At 42.0% G+C, this 21860-nt stretch overlaps 1 protein-coding gene across 2 annotated transcripts in view; it reads right to left on the minus strand.

Moving 5' to 3' along the window:
* FAM210A (family with sequence similarity 210, member A) overlaps positions 1-21860 on the minus strand; it is a 60556-nt gene that overhangs the window by 9066 nt on the left and 29630 nt on the right. Inside the window, exons 2-3 of one of the 2 annotated variants that reach the window (XM_011985541.1) lie at positions 17708-17847; positions 11694-12194 (exon numbers count right to left, since the gene is read on the minus strand). In XM_011985541.1, coding sequence (XP_011840931.1) covers positions 11694-12166 — 473 coding nt within the window. In that variant the 5' untranslated portion in view covers positions 12167-12194; positions 17708-17847. Of the gene's footprint in view, positions 1-11693; positions 12195-17707; positions 17848-21316; positions 21445-21860 lie in introns of both variants that reach the window. The other variant, XM_011985542.1, reaches the window with a different exon arrangement.

Below are 21860 nucleotides of genomic sequence, written 5' to 3' on the forward strand. Positions count from 1 at the left end.
CCTGGACACTGGGATCCTTCACCCCTAAATCAGAACGAAGACATTCACCTACTCAAACATCACATTTATAACAGAACGATAGTCTACAGTTCATATATAATCTAGATGACAGTTTCCTAAATTGTCCCAGTATATCCCTTATGGCTATTTTTCCTGTCTCTCTAGTCTGCTTTTCTCTAGAAGTGCTTCTCAGCATTATACAGTGGAGGAGGGCAGGATGTCTCTCTTGACACTGAGATTTCTGAAGCATGCAGGCTGGGCCGCTTTTCGAAGGACACCTCTCAACTTGGGTTTGTCCGATTGTTTCCTCAAGATGAGATTCACGTTAAGTACTTTCCACAGGAAAACAACAGAGTGGACACTGTCCACCTCAGCACATCACAACAAGGGACACAAGTCAGTCTGTCCATCCTTAGTGTAGCAGGGCGAGCCACAGACAAAACTCCTCAGACACCGAGTTAAAGGAGGAAGGGCTGTATTTGGCCGGGAGCATCGGCAAGACTCACGTCTCAAGAGCCGAGCTCCAAGTGAGCAGTTCCTGTCCCTCTTAAGGGCTCACAACTCTAAGGGGGTCCGCGTGAGAGGGTCGTGATCGACTGAGCAAGCAGGGGGTACATGACTGGAGGCTGCGTGTATCGGTAATTAGAACAGAACAGAACAGAACAGGACAGGGATTTTCCCAGTGCTTTTCTAAACAATGTCTGTAATCTGTAGATAACATAACCGATTAGGTCAGGGGTCGATCTTTAACTACTAGGCCCAGGGTGTGACGCCACGCTGTCTGCCTGTGGATTTCATTTCTGCCTTTTTTAGTTTTTACTTCTTTCTTTGAAGGCAGAAACTGGGCATAAGACAATATCAGGGGTGGTCTCCTCCCTTATTCCTCCCCTTTGAGAACTTCACTCAATAGTGGGAGTTCTCACTTTCGTTCTCACTACCCATGTCTTCTTGCAAGACAGATCGATAGTGATTCATATAGTACACTTGTGCTGAAGCATTCTGGTGAACTAAGATAGTGATGAAGCTTTTTATCATTTGAAGAAGTACAGGTAGCAAACAAGGGAGCAGTAAGCAGGTTCCTATTACTATTACGACTCCTATTGTAAGAGTTTTAAATCCTCCTAGCACTGGCAACCATTTTCTAAACACAGCCCCAGGATCAAATCCATGCCACACTTGCACGGGCACATGTGCCAGTTTTGTCATATCTCTAACTATGTCTTCAACTACTTGCCCTTGATCAACTATGCGTAGACCAGCAATCAGTAAGGTTAAATTTCCTACAGACCCCTCCTTTAGCTGCTAGCAAGTAGTCGAGAACCAATCTATTTGGAGAGATAGCATTTCTCATCTGAGTTTCTTGCCGGGCCAGAATAGTCAAGGCTCTGCCAGTCTTATTAGTGATTATATCTAAGACAGCTTCTAACCATACGATTCAGCTGACCATGTAAATGGGGGTCTGGTATCCCCACGAACCATCTTGTGCCCAAGTACCAGGCCCATAATATTGTGTGATTCTCTCAGGGGGCCATTCATCATCTTTCCAATCTCCTATAGCTATGCTTCTCTTCACAGGAAGCACAGACAGGGAAGACCAGGAGTTCGCCTGTCTTTATGGGCAGTAGGAAGAAAGCTGGTTTAACAGTGCCAATACCACAACTACCTGCCCACTGGTCGGTAATTTGGTGTAAGCTCTATGCCCACACACCCAGTATAAGGCAGTGGGGGCTGTCCAGTCCCGGTGGGACTCCGGGTGGGTCCACACGGTTTGCAACTTTGGGCATTTACTAAACGGATTTTTCTTAGTGTGGTTTGAACTCCACCAGGGGGCTGTTTTTGTAGCACTATCACACAGTTTTTGCCTAAGGCAGCTGAGTCTTCCCACAGGAAGAGTGAAGTCCTTCCCCACTCTTGCTATACAGTATTGTCTAATGATTGAGGCTGGTAGGACCCAGAAGTTATCAGGCTGTTTCTTTTGAGCTGAGAATTCATGAGGAACTGGGTCTGTAGGTACTAATTCTTGGGCTTCCCATGGCCACTGATCTCCCATTACACTTCCTCCACATACATAACATGAAGTGACAGTAAGAGACTGGACTACATGCTCAGTTAATTGCAAAAACAAATTTCTTGCTTTTCCTGGAATTTCTGGTACTGGCACATTCAGTTCATCATAGAAGGTTTGAAATACTGGCTCAGGAGAGCGTTTGTGTAAACTTCTCCTCAAACCATGAGGATCCAGTCCAGCCCCATCCATTCCTAGGGTTACACGCTCCCCTTTTTTCCAGCGAGGATCAAGGGGGTTGGTTATTACTAGTTCTAAGGGGTTACACTGACCACTGGTACAGGAAGGGCCACTTTTCCCTTTCTGAAGGTGGACAGGATCCTCTTCATTTTTTATCCAAGTAGCCTAAATGACACAAGACCAGTATCCACATTCATTTCCACACAGTCCTAATTCTGACAAACGTACTTATTTTCTGCCATATGGCCTCTTTCCTAATTAAGAGAACCACATCCTATTCCTACCTTGTTACTATTAATGACAGCACAGGCATCAAACTTCAAGGTGACTTATTTGGACACCCCTTTTTCTTTTGTTTTGGCTAACACTTTACTCGAATCATTTATGAGGCCCCACCAGTCCTCAGCCCTTAATCTTATTTCAAAAACTGTGGTCATGGGAGGCTCAGATGGGTCATAACACACATCAGGTTGGTCATTTCCTGGGCTACACACCTTATATAGAATAGCATTATACAAACAAGTTCTTTCTAGAGTCCCAGTACACTTATAATAACCATAAAATAGGACTGTAGCAACTTTTTGTCCTACCTCAGTGACTTGATGTATACACTGGGAATAGTCCTCAGTCTGAGGAAGGTCAGTTGAAGTCCTTACTGGACAAGCCCAAATTTTAAGGAAAATGAATCCTGCGATGAGTTTTCTCACGCTTCGGCCGTGTGCGGACCAGTCAGCTTCCGGGTGTGACTGGGGCAGGGCTTGTCATCTTCTTCAGAGTCACTTTGCAGGGGTTGGTGAAGCTGCTCCCGCCCACATACAGCTCACAGTCTACTGATGTTCAAGGACGGTCTCCGAGGTTGGGCCCTCTACAATAAACTGAGTCTAACACCTTTACACAGTTATGTTCAACTGGGCTCTGTGATCCCGGGAGCAAGGTGGCAGAGTTTAGGGTGCTGCAAACTTCACTGGTTATGTGGGGATTTTCACATAGCAAGCTTTGGTACTTGGTTAATCTAGCATTTGCTAGCCAGTGACGGTATTTGGTATTCATCAAAGTTACCACAGCATGGGGGACCTTTACATTCAGGTTTTGCCCAAGGGTTAGTTTACCTGCTTCTTGTGCTAACAGGGCCCTTGCTGCCAGGGCCCTTAGACACGGGGGCCAACCTTTAGAAACCCCGTCCAGTTGTTTTGAGAGATAGGCCACTAGCCTTGGCCAGGGCTCCACAGTCTGGGTTAAAACTCCAACTGCCATTTTTTCTCTTTCTGACACATACAGTGTAAAGGGTTCTGTCAGGTCAGGTGACCCCAGGGCTGGGGCCGACATGAGTTTTTCTTTTAATTCATGAAAAACTCGTTGCTGTTGGTTGTCATAGATGCAGTTTATCCAATTTACATTTTTATTAACTGTCACCCACCAAAATATTGACTCAAATCCTACAGCTATTTGATTTCAAGCTTTAATTTCATCTGGTATTCCCCGTGGGACTCCAATTATGTCTAAATAGACGTGAGAGTCAAAAGACCCATTAGGGGCTTCTCTCACTTTACAATGTCTTATTTTTCCTCCCTCTGGTTGATGAAATGCCAGGGTGAAAGGGAGAGCCGATTGGACTAAAGTACAAGTGCCACTCCAGTTATTCGGCAGAGTGCCCAGTAAAGGTCCACCACGATACCACCACACATCCGCTCGGGGACAAACAAGGGCTGACTGATTGATAAGCCCTTCAAAATTCTGAACCTCACTGCATCCCTTCAGGTCTCCAAGGAACGCTAAGTTTCCTCCCTGTCATGAGAGAACCGAAGTGAACTTAGTGTTGGGAGACGGAGGCTGGCTGACCCGCAGGGTGCTGGACTTTGGGATATAGCAGAGAGAGCTTGGCACGACTTACCACTTCAGGCTGTAGAATCCTGGAAAAGAGCTACCATGCAGCCCATGCCTGGTCGACTGGAGGGCCACCTTAGTGGAAGGGGGACAATCTGGGCCTCTGGCCTACCACGTGCACATGCATAACAACTGCTTTTGTTTCACGTGCGGATGGAATATTTGATCCATTCCAATCAGGCATTTCCATCTTGGTGTCCTGTCTTAATTGCCAACATTTGTTTTAAGTCTTTAACTTCTATGCTCCTCTAGTAAAATGAATGTATGATTTCAGGAAATTACAAAACCCAGTTGGGGCCGTCCATCCTTGCTCTTTAGTGGTCCACAGAATGCTGGACCAACTACGGCATAAAAGCTCTACACTGGGGAGCAAGACTCCCGGTTAACACTGGAGTCTTTATCGAAACTTCCCCAGATTAAATGGTCCTAATTTGCTAATGCCCAGTCTGAGGACAGTCAGGAGGGACAGAGGTACTTTTCTGAAGCAGAGAGCTGTCTTTGACTTGGCCAGTTCCCACAGGGTGTAACAAGGCAAGCATTAAATGCAATACTTTGAGGCGAAATTGACTTGGTTATGTTAATAACTAGATGGTAGGCAATAGAGCGAGGAAAGAAGAAAGAGTAATAGAATAGACGAAAGAGTTAAATTTTTCTTAGCTTTAGTTTGGTAGGGTTTTCCCCTGGGACTGTGGCCCATGATTCTGGAGGGGGTGGTACTTTCTTGACTCAGTTGTGATCAGTCCGTCCTTTTTTCACTGTATGAACAGCAGTCTCGGTGGTTAGCAGCACAAGGTAGGGTCCTTCCTAGGCTGGCTTGAGTTTCCTTTCTTTTCACCCTTTGACGAGAACGTGATCTTCAGGCTGGTGCTGGTTTACCGGAAACTCTAGGGGTGGTACCTGTGCTAACAGACTTTTCTTTGGAGAGAAGGGAAAGTGGAAGATAAACCAACTATGTAATTTCTAAGAAATTGATCTTTTGTTTTAAATGTGGGGACATCAGCGGTGGACTTTATAGTCCTTGGTGCCTTTCTACTGAGAAATTTCCTTTAGCACCTATTTTTATTAGTTTTTGGACCAAAGAAGCCAAACACCATTTTATATTTGACAATGCTTCCTGTATTATTTTTATACCAGATAAGCTAAATTTCACCTTTATATTAGTGTGTTATTAATGTTAAACTTAGTTTTAATAAAACTTTCTATACATATTTAGTCAATTTTTTAATGTCAGACCATAAGGTAAGATTTTTATAGACTCTTTTTAACCTTTTATAATTTTTGTTAAAGAGCAGGTTAGTGCTTTAAGAAAAACTCATTGTGTTTTTACTTTAATGTCCAGTTCACAGAAAAACTGATAACACCCCTTTAACTTTAGCTAGTATGTTTACACACAGAATTTTCTTTACAATTAAAGTTTTAAAACTTGCTTAAACCTTCAAAACAATAATTTTTTAACCTTTTAATGTAGGTAAAAATAAACATTTTTATACTTCCTTATAATCCTTTTATCAAAAGTATATTTTACTTTCCTTATACACCTTGCACATCAACTGGTTTTTTTTTCAATAGTTGTATATTAAGGAGGCCTAGTTACTTTTAAATTATACAACATTTCTTGCATAAATTCCTTTTTTAACATTTTTCTCTTTCACGACTTTCACAGACAATTCTTTGAAATGCCTCAACTTTCTGACTTAATACAAACATTTCTTTGTTTAAACAACCAGTTAATTCATTTCAGGACAAGAATTTACTATATAATACTCTTTTTACATAAACTCTGCCCCCTCGCTTTTTTTTTTTTTTTTTGAAGATGATAACCATTCTTTTCCAAAGCGAACTCTTTATGTCGGTGGACTAGACTGTCTAAGGCCACAAGATCAAAAGTTACTGTAATATATGTCACACTGTTAACTTTTAGCAAACTTTACTTTTGTTGAAAACCTTGTAAGTTAGGGATTTTAATTATCCTTTGCTATTAATAAGACCTTATTTTGTCCAAATTAACTCAGTAGTGATGGCTTTTTTTTTTTTTCCTTCAATTACCCGGGAGGAACCATCGCTCATCCTGTCCTGAAAGGAGTTCCTCCTAGGTCTGGTCGGACCTTTGCATGGTAATTAAGATTTAGACGTCCTGTTAGGAAAACTTCTGGGTTAAGGAATTTTCAGTGGTTAATGTTAAATCATCCCTTTTTTATTTTTTTAACTACTTGTATATTTCTCTCTCTTTCTTTGACTTTCTGTCTTTCTCTCTCTTTGACTTTCCTTTTGCCTCTGTCTCTTCCTCTCTCTTTCTCCTTGACTCCCTCTTTGTCTCTCTGTCTCTTTCTCTCTCTCTTTGCCTCTTTTCCTCTCTGTCTCCTTCCTCTCTCTCTCTCTCTCTCTCTCTCTGCTGGTCTTTCCTTGCCTCTGCCAGCCACTTATGCTGCTGTTCTCTCAACCACTGTGGAGAGGGGGGGTGGGGGGCATCTAAAACCAGCTCTAACCAAGTGTCTATGTATGGGAACTGGTCTGGGTGCGCTGGCTTACAGGTTGCCTTGTGCCATACCTTTGAAACAAGGGACCTGTCCAGGCTTCCATCTGATGGCCAACCTACCTCTAATGCTGGCCAGTCTATTTCACACAAAGTTATAAGTTTTCCTGGTGTCACAGTAACACCATCATCTCCCTTAAATCCTTTCTTGAAATTTTTCAACATAGTTCCTAGCAGAGTGGGCTTTCTCTGTGCCTGACCCATGCTTCCTCGAGACGACACACACACACCACAAAACAAAGAATGGGCAAAAAGGGCACACACACACTTCTATGGTTTACACCAAACCAGAATCAAAACCAGAATCAGAGTATCAAGAAATCCAAGCCAGCTCAAAACCAAAATCGAAGTATCGAGCAATCCAAGTCAAGTCAAAAACAAAAACCAAAGGGCCAGTACAGGCAAGCCGTGGGTGATCAGGCCACGCTTCCACTCAAATGGAGTGAGCAAGTTTCAAAGACCAGTCTTACCAACTTTCAGATGTCCAGACTCCAAGTGCCAGTTCCTTCCCGGTGTTCAGCCACTGCGCTGATCCTCCGCAGGGGCCTGCCATGTGCTGCTCTGGCGAGGCGGTCCACTGGGGCAACTGCCTACCAGGGAGCACTCTCAGGATCTGCGGCGCTCAAGCTGGCCGGAGTCCCCCGCAGGGATGCTCCACAGGGCAGGCCTAAGCCGCCTAAGGGGGTTGCCTCAACCCTCCGTTAATCACCTCGCTTCCTGGTCAGGGAACCAAGAAATGTAGCAGGACGAGCCACAGACAAAATCCCTCAGACACCGAGTTAAAGAAGGAAGGGCTTCATTCGGCCACGGGCATCGGCAAGCCTCCTGTCTCAAAAACCGAGCTCCCCGAGTGAGCAATTCCTGTGCCTCTTAAGAGCTTAAAACTCTAAGGGGGTCCACAGGCACTGGTAATCACAACGGAACAGAACAGGACAGGGATTTTCCCAGTGCTTTTCCACACAGTGTCTATAATCTATAGATAACAGAACCGATTAGGTCAGGGGTCGATCTTTAACTACGAGGCCCAGGGTGTGGGGCCGGGCTGTCTGCCTGTAGATTTCATTTCTGTCTTTTAGTCTTTACTTCTTTCTTTGGAGGCAGAAATTGGGCATAAGACAATATGAGGGGTGGTCTCCTCCCTTATTAGCATTACTGAGTTTGCCTCTTGGTGAAGGCAGGGCCCGTAGACCTCCACTGTAAAAGCAGCTTTCCCTATGACATTAAGAAAGAGCATTGCCTAGATCTATTGTGATTACGGTAATGGTAAATTCTGAATATTTTTAATATTAACTAGGGAAAAGATGCCCCACTCTGTGACTTTATCATAATATTAAGCAGTCAGGGAGCACCCTCAGCAGACACGGCTGATCATCCTCAAGAAAGGACTATTAAAATTACTTATCATCAGAAGTCAGAGGAAAACAGAACAATGTAAGGAAACTTTAAACAGATAAATTAAAAAATAAACTATGAGTCCAATCTCATTTCTTCTACCTTCATTCTTTCTTCTATCTTCAGTTTCAATTCTTTTTCAAATCTCTTTCTAGATAACAACTAAATCTCATTAACATAAGGTTTAGGGCAGGCGCGGTGTCAACACTGTCAACACTTGTCTCTATAAAAAAAATTAAAAACTAAAAGATCATACAACAATGGACTGAGACTCCAGGAACAAGCTGCATCGTCACTGGCTTGTGTCCTCTGTCAGAAAAAGCAAGCATCTAGGTCCACTTTTTTTTTTTTTTTTTTAAGATGGAGTTTTGCTCTGGGCTGGCCTGCAATAGCATGACCTCGGCTCACGGCAACCTCCACCTCTTGGGTTCAAGTGATTCTCCTGCCTCAGCCTCCTGAGTAGCTAAGATTACAGGCTCTGTAATCTGTAGTGTAATGCACCACCATGCCCGGCTAATTTTCGTATTTTTAGTAGAGATGGGGTTTCTCCATGTTGGTCAGGCTGGTCTCAAACTCCCGACCTCAGGTGATCCACCCACGTCAGCCTCCCAAAGTGTTGGGATTACAGGCGAGAGCCACTGCGCCCGGCCCCACTTATTTCTGTTGATTTGACTTTTCTTAAAAATAACTTTCATTTCCCCTGGAAGTACTGAATGTGAAGTATTAATGAGGGTCTGATTCAAACAGAAACATCTATTGTTTGTCACTTTCTACTCTGAACTGCCCACAGCCAGCCAGGAATCTGTGCTTCACAAACTGCCAGCTTTACAACTGTTTCCACAGAGGAAGAAACACACAAGGACAAAAGCACATTCGCCGTCTGGATACAGCGCAGTAGAAGTAATCAGGGTTTTGCCTCAGAGTAGGTCTGTAACTTTAGGAACTTGAGGTCTCAAACACAAGGCATCTAAATGCAGGAACCACACCACCACTGCTGAGCCACATTTGACCAAACTAAAGCACTTCTGAACAGAAGACATCAGATCTCTGCAAGGCTTTGCCAGAGAGGAGTGGCAACAAAGCTCACTTTAAAATAAAATCTATTAGCATGCACAATTTAGAACTCCCTGAAATAAAGAATTTCAAAAGCCTGAGAACTTCATCACTCTGTTAACTAAATATAGAATGACATTTTGCTCTACAGTCCTAGAAAGGCAGTAAGGCGACCTGTCAGAGTAACTAAGACAAACACTGGTCAGTAATGAGGCATGATGTCAAATGCCCGTCTTTCCAGCTACAAACTATTTTTCTCCCTTTCTTTTAATAGTAATAGGCAACAAGCAAATAACACAGAACTTTTTTCAGCTAAAACAAACAAACGAACAACACTAAAATATAACTAGCCTCTTGTCAGGTGAACTGACAATCTGTATTTAGTATAATCAACTTCAATTTTTACAATACAATCATCCTACAGTGAAAATATTCTAATTCCTTTTTCTTTCATCCATTAGTCTGATTTTTTAAGCATTACTTGTGATTAAGATCTTCATTTAGAACAAATCGACTTTCACATTTTGAAGGAGCTAATAAAAACCTCAAGGACCTGTCCATTTTAAATTCTCTCCGTGATGCTATGACAGAATTGACACAGTGGTCGTGGCAGGCAGTAGTGGTGGTCTGGCAACCAGATTCCTATGCTAACAGCCCCAAAGCAAGGCGTAATGGGGAAGGGTATTATTTTAAAGTTGACAGTTGTACCACCATGTTTACGTATAAGCATTTTGCAAAAAAAGAGGGGGGAAAATAAAACTAACAAAGTTGCATTTTACAGAGGATGGCAGAGCATCACCCACAACTGCTTTAGGTGCCACACAGCACTGAAGAAATCTTAAGCATTATTAAGATCATTAGATCATTCTGGGTCTACTTTTTCAGTTACAGAACTTTTGCCAAAAAGAATAAGGAAAAGTAAAAGGAACAAAAATATTATTCTTAACAACCTAAATGAGAATCTCATATTCAATTAATTAAAAGCTTGAATTTCTCCCTCTCAGGCCAGCCAGGAGGCTGAATGCCTTGCCTTACATGGCAACCTGACGAGGCCAAAGAAAGAAGCACTTTTCATGTCATCGTTCACAGACTGAATCACAAAATCCTCCATGACTCAAAAAAGAAAAGTTAATACGTAGAAATCCATTCATTACACAACAGGGCTGAATGCCTACAATAACTTTTGATCAAAATGGTAACTTTATGTTCTGTGAAAAAACCAAGGGCAGTTTTGAAGACTTCTATAAATATTAAACATGTCCAAAAATGTCATTAATAAACCAAGAAACACTTCCATACAATATACACCTAAAGAATCTTCTGCAAGTAAAGATACAATTCTTAGAGAAAATGATATGCAACAAAGAAGGATATAATTAAATAACAGGAACATAATGTAAAGATACAAAGTGAAACAGAACAGCATCAATTACACAAGGTGAAAAAAAATCCTGTTAGAAATTTTGTCAAGAAACTTATGTGATCCTGTGTTCCCAAAAATAAGTAGTTTCTATTCCATCACCCTGGAAGAGCTACTTACAGCTTAGTCTGCAATGGGCTGCTTCTAAGGAGTGAGCTTTATGTACAACACTAACCATAATTGGTTAATGTCTTGATATCAAGCCGTTAAATATAATCAAGCACCGAAAACCACTCAACTCTGGAAAGTATAAAGTAATTCTCAACCCATCAGGAGAGTTTACTGAAGTGTCCAAGTCCTCCCTGCACACCAGGCCCAGACACAGGGGAACGGGCACTCGGGCGACTAGCGGCAGAAACGGGGAGTCACTGGTCCTCCTGCGCCTAAAGCAGTGGGAAGCAAGTAACTTGCCTTATTAAGTAAAAGGGGAAGGCACAGTATTAATAAGACAGATGCACTTAAAATTGTATGTTTCAAACACTGGGAGGCTAGACCTACCAGATTCACTTCTGATCAGAACATGAGACCTTTCCTTGACACTTACTGGACTTGAGTAACGTCAATGCAAACAGATTAGCTGGGCTTTGGGAAAATCTTGCAAATTTCCCACCAAAACCACACATATGGCAAAACAGATATCTTTTCATATTTATGAACATTCTAAGAAATATATAATTACGGAGTCATGGTGCTGCCAAATTTCTGAAATTTTATTTTATGTCTGTGCTCTCCTGAATGCCAGGATGAGATCTGCATAGAGCAGAGTGTATGCTTTGAGATCAGACACACCTAACTGGGTTTTTAGTCCAGGCACCACTTCTTAGCAGCTGAGTTATTTTGGAAAAAGCTGAACTATTTTTACTCTCCTTGCCTAATAATCTGCTTTTTCACTCATAAAATGGGTGTAATTGTGTAACTTGCTTTATATGGTTGCTGGGACGATTAAATAAGATGAAACAGTTAAAAATTACACCAGATGCTTGCTCCAAACAGGAAGCAAATATTAGCTATCATTATTAAAATGTGAAAAAAGCTATGAAAAACAGTTATCCTCTATGGATGAAACACATTAAAGCATTTAAAAATCTAAAGCTATCATTAGTACAATTAAAAAGATTCATATTCTAGTAAGACAGGGAAAGACATTCGACTAAGCAAAAACTTACTTCAAGGCCGCATAATAAAATGTTCCAAACCAAACACCAGAAGTTACTAGATGCACTGGAATCAGAACTTTTCCATACTGTCTAAACGTCTTCTTGAATCGCTGATAAAGGCTAATAGATTTGTCTTGCAAAGGATCAGGCTCCTCCTTTCTTTCTGGAGTTCCCTGAGCTGTGGCACTGGATGAAAAAACCCTCTTGAACGGAACATGTTGCTTTCCTTGCTTGTGGCGAAGGACTCCTGGTTGGGGGGAACGAGCATCCAATGGCCTCCTTTCCTTTGCAACACACTGGGCAGCAGATAAATTCAACCATTGTTTTTGAGGGCCTTGTAGCAAAACCACTTTGGATTCAGCATTGTACAGAAGTAAAGGTCCCTTTACATTTTGACAGCGTCCAAAAAGGCCAGCGTTATGTGGCTCCAAGCATGTCCTGCGTGCCAGCCGAGATACAGTCCGTGGTACATTCCACTGCATTTTGAAGAGTGTTGATAGGTTTCAGCTTCTATAAAGACAATTGTTTTAAAAAATTAGGTAATACTGAGGCTTCCATTTTAAATCAATTCATTTGAAAATCAATCATTAACCATCAGGAAGTAAAAAGAGACACTGCTACATACTCCACAAAAACTGATGTTAGTGTGTACAGTTTAAGCACAGTGTAATTTTTAAATCCCATAAAGGCCAGGTGCGGTTGCTCACGCCTGTAACCACAGCACTTTGGGAGGCCAAGGTGGGTGGATCACCTGAGATCATGAGTTCCGAGACCAGCCTGGCCAACAAGGCAAAACCCCATCTCCACTAAAAATACAAAAATTAGCCAGGTGTGGTGGTGGGCACCTGTAATCCCAGCTACTCAGGAGGCCAAGGCAGAAGAATCACTTGAACCCAGGAAGCAGAGGGTGCAGTGATCTGAGATCGCACCACTGCCCTCCAACCTGGATGATAGAGCAAGACTCCATCTCAGAAAAATAAAATAAAATAAGCCAGGTGCGGTGGCTCACGCCTGTAATCCCAGCACTTTGGGAATCCGAGGCAGGCGGATTGCTTGAGGTCAGGAGTTCGAGATCAGCCCGGCCAACACGGCAAAACCCCGTCTCTACTAAAAATACAAAACTTAGCCGGGTACAGTGGCACGCGCCTGTAATCCCAGCTACTCAGGAGGCTGAGGCAGGAGAATTGCTTGAACCCAGGAGGTGGAGACTGCAGTGAGCTGAGATCGTGACACTGTACTCCAGCCTGGGCAACAGAGTAAGACTCCGTTTCAAAAATAAAATAAAATAAAAATCTCATAAAACACACCATTTAAATATGATACGGTAAACTAGTCCAGCTGACACCATGGGGAATAATGTTTTGAGGCCTCTTATTCTACAGAAACAGTGTAGTACAGTGTGGGAAAAAATAAGATCTGGGTTCTGATGCTTTGGGGATACAATTCCACATAATTCCCTTTCAGACTCCAAGCCCAGGTCCACTACTAAAATGAAGATTACTTACAGGATTGTTACCAGGAACTACACAAAATTTCTGATGTAAAGACACTTTTGTAAACTAATGAGCATCATAAGTGTTATTTATGATTACAAATGTTGAGATCTGATGAACAGTTGATATAGCATTATTTACACTATAATGCCTTCAGACTGTTATCAAGTTATAAATCACTTATGCTATTGAATGGCAAGAAGAGATAGCCTGGTATTTATTTTCTTCCCCACCCCATATCAATGGGGGAAGAGAAAAAAGTGTACGGTGACGTCTCACTATTTGATCCGGCATCGGCACAGAACAAAGATTTACAAGACAAACAGACACAGTGGCTTGGGCTTGTGGTTCCAGCTACTCGGGAGGCTGAGATGGGAGGACACGTGAGTCCAGGTATTTGAGGCTATAGTGCATTTGCGAACAGCTACTTCACTCCAGCCTGGACAACACAGCAACACTGCAAGTCTTTTTTTTTTTTAAAAAAAAAAAGAATCATAGAGACTTCCAGATAATTACTTAGCCTCTCTAGACAAAGGTTTTCCCAGTGGCAAATGCAACTACAGTAGCCACTGCCATATAGTCAATCAGTCCCCTTCCTTCAACATCAGGTGGTGCCTTCCCACTCCCAACGCCAGCTCTACCTTCTACTTCTAACGCGTTGAGAACAATTTAACTATATCCTAAATAACAGTGAGATCTGAATTAGCACCCCAATAAATTAGCACTCCAATAAATACAAACACTCCATCTTACATGAATATTCTTTATCTGGTGTACAAAGTTGACTGGCAAAATAAAAACTGTCATCACATAAAAACATTCGTTAGTAATTATCCACCAATAAAAATTAATCCCCTGACTCATCCCTCCCTAATGAAAAATTAACATCAGCGCCTAACAGACTCTCACAGATAATCCGACAACAGTACAAATGAGTTGATAAGGGAAACTACAAATCTTGCAAAATAAATAGGCCCCCAAGAAGTCTTTTAAAAAGCGATACTGGGCCAGGAGTGGTGGCTCATGCCTGTAATCTCAGTACTTTTTGGAATGTCGAGGTGGGCACATCACCTGGTGAGGAGTTCGAGACCAGTCTGGCCGATATGGTGAAAAATACAAAAAAAATTAGTCGGGCATGGCGGTGCACGCCTGTAATCCCAGCTACTTGGGAGGCTGAGGCAGGAGAATCACTTGAACCCCGGAGACAGAGGCTGCAGTGAGCCGAGATCGCACTACTGCACTCCAGCATGGGCAACAGAGTAAGACTCGTCTCAAAAAAAAAGAAAAAAAAAAAGTGATACTGGGGACTAATTTCAGACAAAGCAGACTGCAAACATTCTTTGATTATCAGAGTTAAAGAGGAGCGCTGTATAATAACAATAATGAAAAGAAGACATAACAATCCTAAACATGCATATACCTAACAAGAGAGCATCAAAATAAATGAGGTGAAAACTGACAGAACAGAAAGGAAGAAAGAAATCTACTTAGAGACATCAATACTCCAATCAACAACCTTGATAAACCCAGCAGGCAGAATGTCTGTAAGGATAGAGTTAAACTAAACAACAATGTTAATCAATTTTATCTAATTGACATTTACATAATACTACATTTAACAACAGCAGAATATACATTCCCCTCAAGTTCACATGGAACATTCTATAAGCAGACCCCATGCTGGGCCATCAAATATACTGTAACAAATTCTAAAAAATGAAAATCATGCAAAGTTATGTTCTCAAACTGCAACAGAAGTATACTAGAAACCATTAACATAAAGATAGCTGGGAACTCGCCCCAACCCCAATTATGTGGAAAATTAAACAACATACTTCTAAAAAAAAAATCTTCAAACTTCTAAGAAGAAATTTAAAAATACTTTGAAGTAACTGAAAACAAAAATACAACTTAACAAAATCTGTGGGATACAGCAAAGCAGAGCTTTGAAGACTAAACTTTGACCTTTTTCCTCTTGCCCAAATTCCTGTCTAACAGGTCTGGGGAGTCACACCCTGCAAACCATGAAATTTCATCAGAAGGGTTTTATTTAACCCTATATAAATGGCTGCTTTCCAACTGGACTCTGGCATAACATCACATGACAGATAAAGAAGGAAATCAAAATATTTTACCCCAAAACATGCTTCTTTGCCCTATTTTGAAATGATCCTGCAAAGCCTTTTTTAAACCGTATTTGTAAAGACTCTATTAACATAATCAGAACCCCGCTTCCAGGTCTTCTCAGTCCTGAAGTGGTTAACTGAGAGTCTAGCACCTTTTAAAGGTCTGAACCAGAAACATCTGTCATCTATTGTCTCTAAGGGCAGCCACCTTTGAGACTTCATCTAAGCATTAAGAACCTTGGTATCTACAACCCCTTATCTTAATTCAGACACTCTTTTCTATTGATTCCAGGTCTTTAGATAACTCTTCCAACCAATTGCCAATCAGAAACTCCTTTAATCCAGTGATGATCCGTATGTCCCCACTCTTAACTGTCCTGCTTTTCCACATGGACCAATGTATATGTACACCCGACCTATACCGATTGACGTCTTACGCCTCCCTAAACGTTTAAAGCTGTAACCCAGTCACCTTCGGCACGTGTTCTCAGAACCTCCTGAGACTGTCTCAGACCCTGGTCACTCACATTTGGTTCAAAATAAACCTCCTTAAACATTTCACAGAGTTTGACTCTTTCATCAACAGCTTACAGGAAGAATGCACATATTAGAAAAGAAGATCTATACTCAATAAGCTAAGTTACCTCCTTACGAAACTAGAAAAGAGGAGCAAGCAGAAAGAAATAATAAAAATCAGAGCAGAAAGCAACGAACATGAGGAAAAGAAAACAAAAAAATAATCAACAAAACCAAAACCTAGTTCTTTGGGAAAAAAATGAATAAAACTGATAAATCTCTAGCCAAGATAACTAAGAGAGAAAACAAATGACCAATATTAGAAATGAAAGGAGTCATAACTGATCCACAGATACTGACAAAGTAATACAGGAATACCATGAATAACTTTAACTCGATGACTGTGAGAAAAGATCTTATCTGAGGAATGCAAGTATTTTTAACTACCAGGCCCAAAGAGACATTAAAATGAGACCGAAATCACGCCATACCTCCCCTCACCAACCCACCTCCTCTGAGTTGTGTATTCACCTCTTGAAACTGCTTGTTATTGCCGTAAGTAGCTACGAATTAACCTAATAATGCTATAATTCACAATCTATAGCTTCACAACATATAGCCAATAACTCAATGCTACGTCTGGAAACCAGTGAGAACTCCTGACAAGCAACTCTTTATTAGTTCATTCCTTGTCCCCCACAATTTGGCCTTTAAAAATCCACTTACTTATAACTGCTGCTAGGAAGTGTGTGTATTCAGGGCAACTTGAGTCTATGCTCCTGGGTTGCAATCCTCAGGCTCTGCCCAAATAAACTCTCTACTTACAATAATTTTGCTTCAGCTTATTTCAGGTTGACACCCACAAATTTGATAACTTAGATGAAACAGACCAAGTCCTCAAAAAGACAAATTGCCAAAACCCACACAAGGAGAAACAAAAGACTTTAATAATCTTATATTCATTATTCATTAAAGAAATGGAATCAAAAATTAATAACCTTTCCAAAAGAAAAAAAAACCCAGGCTCAGATTATTTGACTAGTGAATTCTACCAAACATTTAAGGAAAACATCATACAATTCAGAAAACACAGGCAGAGAAGACTAACTCATTCCATGAGGCCAAAAGTGCCCTAATACCAAAACCAGCTACATATAATCCAAGAAAGGAAAACTACAGACTAATACCTCTTATAAACATAGAAAGTAAAAATCCTCAACAAAATATTAGCAAGTCAAATCCAACAATGTCTAAAAACAATCATACACCTTGATTTAATCCAGATATGCAAAGGTAGTTCAACATTTAAGAATCAACTGAGAATAATGGACCTCCTCTTGGCCAAGCGGACCCTGGAGAAACCTTGGAAGCTGAGTTCAGGTCACACACCTGTTACAGGTAGTTAGACAGGTATGTGGGGGCAGGAGAGGACTCTCTCCCACCCACTAGAGATGTCTGGTGATGGTTCAGCAATTATCACACTACCTTTCTAAACGTGATCAATTGGCAGCAGGGGCCAGAGGGAGGACATTTCCTGATGGTCCACACCTGTTACACTCAAGCGTTAACTGAATGCAGGCACTAGGGAGAAGCAAAAATGGCTTCCAATAAAATCTCAGGTGTTGGATGAGTGAGCCGGGCACGCATTAAGAGACAAAATGGCTGAGTATGACCTTCCAGGGGCACCCCACAGGAAAAGGGAAGAAAGCCTCAGATGGACGTGCAGACAACTTCCTAAACACGCCGCTCGTGCTCACTTCCCAAGTGTAAGGAGGGCACTGTATATGCAGGTAGCCCACCCTAAGGAGAATCATGGGAAAAGTGTGCAAGACACTGGAAGTGGGTCAGCCTGTGAAGTCCCAGGATCACGGTTAAACACTGCATTTACCCTTCACATGCCCGCTTGGGTCTTTCCCAAGCATACTTTCTTTCCTGCTCTAAAGACTTTTTGAAAAAACTTTCACTACTTCTCTGAAACTTGCCTCAGTCTCTTTTTCTTCCTTATGCCCATCAGTCAAATGCTTTCTTCTCAGGAGGCAAGAAACGAGATTGCTGCAGACCCGTACAAATTCGCCACTGCTAACTTTTGGATACCTTCCACCAGTAACACACCCTTCGATATACCCCTATCTCACTAACCTCCATTAGGCTTTCTTCCCCAGGAGATAAACAGAAACCGGCTCTCCAAAAGACTCCACACTGATAATGCCGATTACTAGCTTATCTTCCCAGGTACAGAATAAAGACAAGATGAGACTAATTATTCTGATACAATGACAGGGGCAGGAGGCAGAGAAATTCTAGGCAGACAGGAGCAGGTCCCTGGCAAAACCCCACGTTCAAGCAGAAAAACCTGAAACGCACAGCCCAAAGTGAGAACTTCCAAACCTGTGTGCCCGCTCTCTCCTAACTGGTTCTTTCTGAACGTCTTGTTACCTACCAATGTCTTGTTGTCTTTTCCAAAACTACCTACAGCCCGGCCCCATCCTGTGCCTATAAAGACTCCAGACTCAGCTGACAGAGCGGAGAAGTGGCTGGGCGTCAGTGAAATCAGCTGGACATCGAGAGGCACCTTGACTTAGGGACGATGGCTGGATGAGGCAGAGAGGCAACTTAATTTCAGGGGAGAGCAACCTGCCCTTTTCAGCCCCTTTCCAGCTCCTCGCCCCGCTGAGAGGCTTTCATCACTCAATAAAATTCTCCATATTCACCATCCTTCAATCGTCTGCATGACCTCATCCCTCTTGAGCACTGGACAAGAATTCAGGAGGTGCCAGTGCGCGTCCCCACAAAGGCTGTCCCTCTGGCTCTTTACCCTCACTGGCGGAGGGCAGCCACCCCACGCGACTAGCCAAAGGGTCCACTGAGCGGGTAACGCTGCTGTCTGCAGATGGCGGAGCTCAGGCAGCACTGCATCACGGCCTCTGGGGCCTTGGGGTCGCAGGCACCCCCACCTGGATGCCGCCACAGGGCCTGCACGGAGTTTGCTCCAGCTTGCGGGAAAGCAGCCGGTTCCTGCACTCACTCGCGTGCGCGCTTTCTCCCATGACGGGTGGAGCACAGCGGACAGACTTTGCTCCTGCTGGCGGCACCAAAGCGGCTGGCCGGTTCCCACGCTCATTTGCTCACATGCTCCCTCCCGTGAGGGGTTGAGTGGGGCAGGCCGAGTAAACAGGGCACCCCTGTCGCAAGTCCTGGGAAGGGGTCAAGAAAATATCCTGCATCAGTTCTTCCATCCCTCCCTGAGGTATCTGCTTCCTCTGTTCCCTTTTCCTTCAAAGGTTCATCTTATCTTGTGTAAAATATACATTTACCAGGCACTAAAACCTCACAAGTATATAAGTATTCCTGTCACTAAACCTCCTGAGAACCAAAAAACCAGCCACCGGTTATCACAATCAATGTAACCCACCATATCAACAGGCTAAAGAAATAATATGATCATATGAATTGATGGAGCAAAAGCCTGACAAAATCTAACACCTATTCCCAACACCTACTCATGATTAAAAACAAGCTTCTCAGCAAACTTGGAGGGGAACTTATTCAACCTGATAAAGAACAGCTACAACAAACCTATTGCTAAACTCATGCATACTTAATGGTGGGAGGCTGGACACTCACCCATGGCTGGGAACAAGGCAAAGATGACAGACAACCTCTACCACCACCCTGATCCAACATCACACTGCAAGTCCTGGCTAGTGCAACAAGGCAAGAACAAAAATTTTAAAAGTACACCGATTGGAAAGGAAGATGAAAAACTTTTTATTGCATGTAGTAAGACTGTCTATGTAGAACATCCAAAAGAATCTATTAAAAGACTCCTAGAACTAATACGCAAGTACAGTGATTTTACAAGATCAAATATATAAGTTAACTGTCTATAGATACTAGCAATGATACATAAGAATTTGAAGTTAAAAAATACCATTTATATAATAATATACTCTCCAAAAATACTTAGGTAGTATAAACAAAATATGTATGAGACCTATATAAGGAATTCTGTTTTCTTTCAAACTCTGAAAGAAATCAAAGGTCTAAATAAATGGAGAGACAGTCTACATTCACAGATAGAAAGACTCACTACTGTTAAGATACCAGTTTTTGTCAATATGATCTACAGATTCAACAATAATATCCGAATCAAAATCCTAGAAAACTGTTTCTTATATCAACAACCTGATTCCAAAGTTTACATGGAAAGCTAAAATACTCAGAACAGCCAACAAAATACTGGAGAAGAACAAGGACTGACATTTGTTAGTAGACTCACATTATTAGACTTCACCAAAAAGCAGCATCTGTGAAAGAAAAAATTGGTAAGGTGGACTTCACTAAAAATAAAAAACATCTGCTCTGCAACAGATACTGCTAGGAGAATGAAAAGACAAGTCACTAAGCAGAAAATATTTGTAAAACACGTATAGGACAAAGGACTTGTATCCCATACAGTCACATATCGCATAGCTTCAGTTTCAGCCAGCAATGGACAGCATAAAAGACGGTGCCGTAAGCTAACAGAGCGGAAAAACTCCCATTGCTTAGTGACATCATATTCATGTGTTTGTGGTGATGACAGTGGAGGCAGAAGACAGTCATACTGATGATCCTGCCCCTGGGTAGGCCCAGGTTAATGTGTGTTTGTGCCTTCATTTTTAACAAAAACTTTAAAAAATAAAATAAAAGTAAAAACGTTAATAGGCAAAAGCTTATAAGGATAAAAACAAAGGTAAGCTAAGGTTTATTAGTAAAGAAATTTTTAAAAATAAACTTAGTGTAGCCTAAGTGTACGGTGTTTATAAAGTCCACAGTAGCATACAGTAATGTCCTAGGCCTTCACACTCACTCACTCACTCACCCAGAGCAACTTCCAGTACTGCAAGCTCCAATTCATGGTAAGTACCCTGGTACAGGTGTATCATCTTTTATACTGTATTTTTACTGTACCTTTTCCCCATTTAGGTATGTTTAGACACAAAAATATTTACACTGTGTTACAACTGCTTACAGTATTCAGTGCTGTGCTGTACAGGTGTGTGGTCTAGGAGCAACAGGCTGTACCGTCTCGGTTTGTGTAAGTACACTCTGTGATGTTCTCACAACGACAAAACGGCCTAACTATGCATTTCTCAGACCACATCTCTGTTAAGCAGCGTGTGACTGTATACAAAGAACTCTTAAAACTCAACAATAAGAAAACAACCCATTTACAAAATGGGAAAAAGATCTGAACAGAGACCTCATTAAGATCTACGGATGGCAAAAAACACAGAAAAAGATGTTCAACGCCACATCATTAGAAAACTGCAAATTAAAAACAGTAAGACGCTACCACAAACTCATTACAATGCCTAAAATCCAAACACATCACCAAATGCTGGTGAGAGTGAAGCAACAGGAACTCTCACTCGTTGTTGGTGCGAATGCAAAACGGTGCAGCCACTTTGGAAGAGAGTTTAATAGGTTCTTAAAAAGATAAACATACTCTTACCATACAATCCAACAACTGGCCAGGCATGCTGGCACACACCTGTAATCCCAGTTACTGAGGAGGCTGAGGCACAAGAATCGCTTGAACCTGGGAGGTGGATGATGCAGCCTGGGAGACAGAGAGAGACTCTGTCTCAAAAAAAAAAAAAAAGAAAATCCAACAGTCAAGTTCTATTTACCCACATGAACTGAAAACTTACGCACCAAAAAAACCTGCACGTGAATGTTTAAAGCAGCTTTATTCATAATTGCCAAAACTTAGACGCAACCAAGGTGTCCTTCAATAGGCGAATGGATAAACAAATTGTGGCACCTTCATACAAACAGAACATTATTCAGTAATAAAAAATGCGCTATTAAGCCATGAAAAGACATAGAGGAACTTTAAATGCATATTGCTACATCAAAGAAGCCAGCTTAAACAGGTTATTCTGGGCCGGGCGCGGTGGCTCACGCCTGTAATCCCAGCACTTTGGGAGGCCGAGACGGGCGGATCAAGAGGTCAGAAGATCGAGACCATCCTGGCTAACACGGTGAAACCCCAT

Source organism: Mandrillus leucophaeus, unplaced genomic scaffold (assembly GCF_000951045.1).
Source record: "Mandrillus leucophaeus isolate KB7577 unplaced genomic scaffold, Mleu.le_1.0 Scaffold286, whole genome shotgun sequence".
Classification (NCBI taxonomy): Eukaryota; Metazoa; Chordata; class Mammalia; order Primates; family Cercopithecidae; genus Mandrillus; species Mandrillus leucophaeus.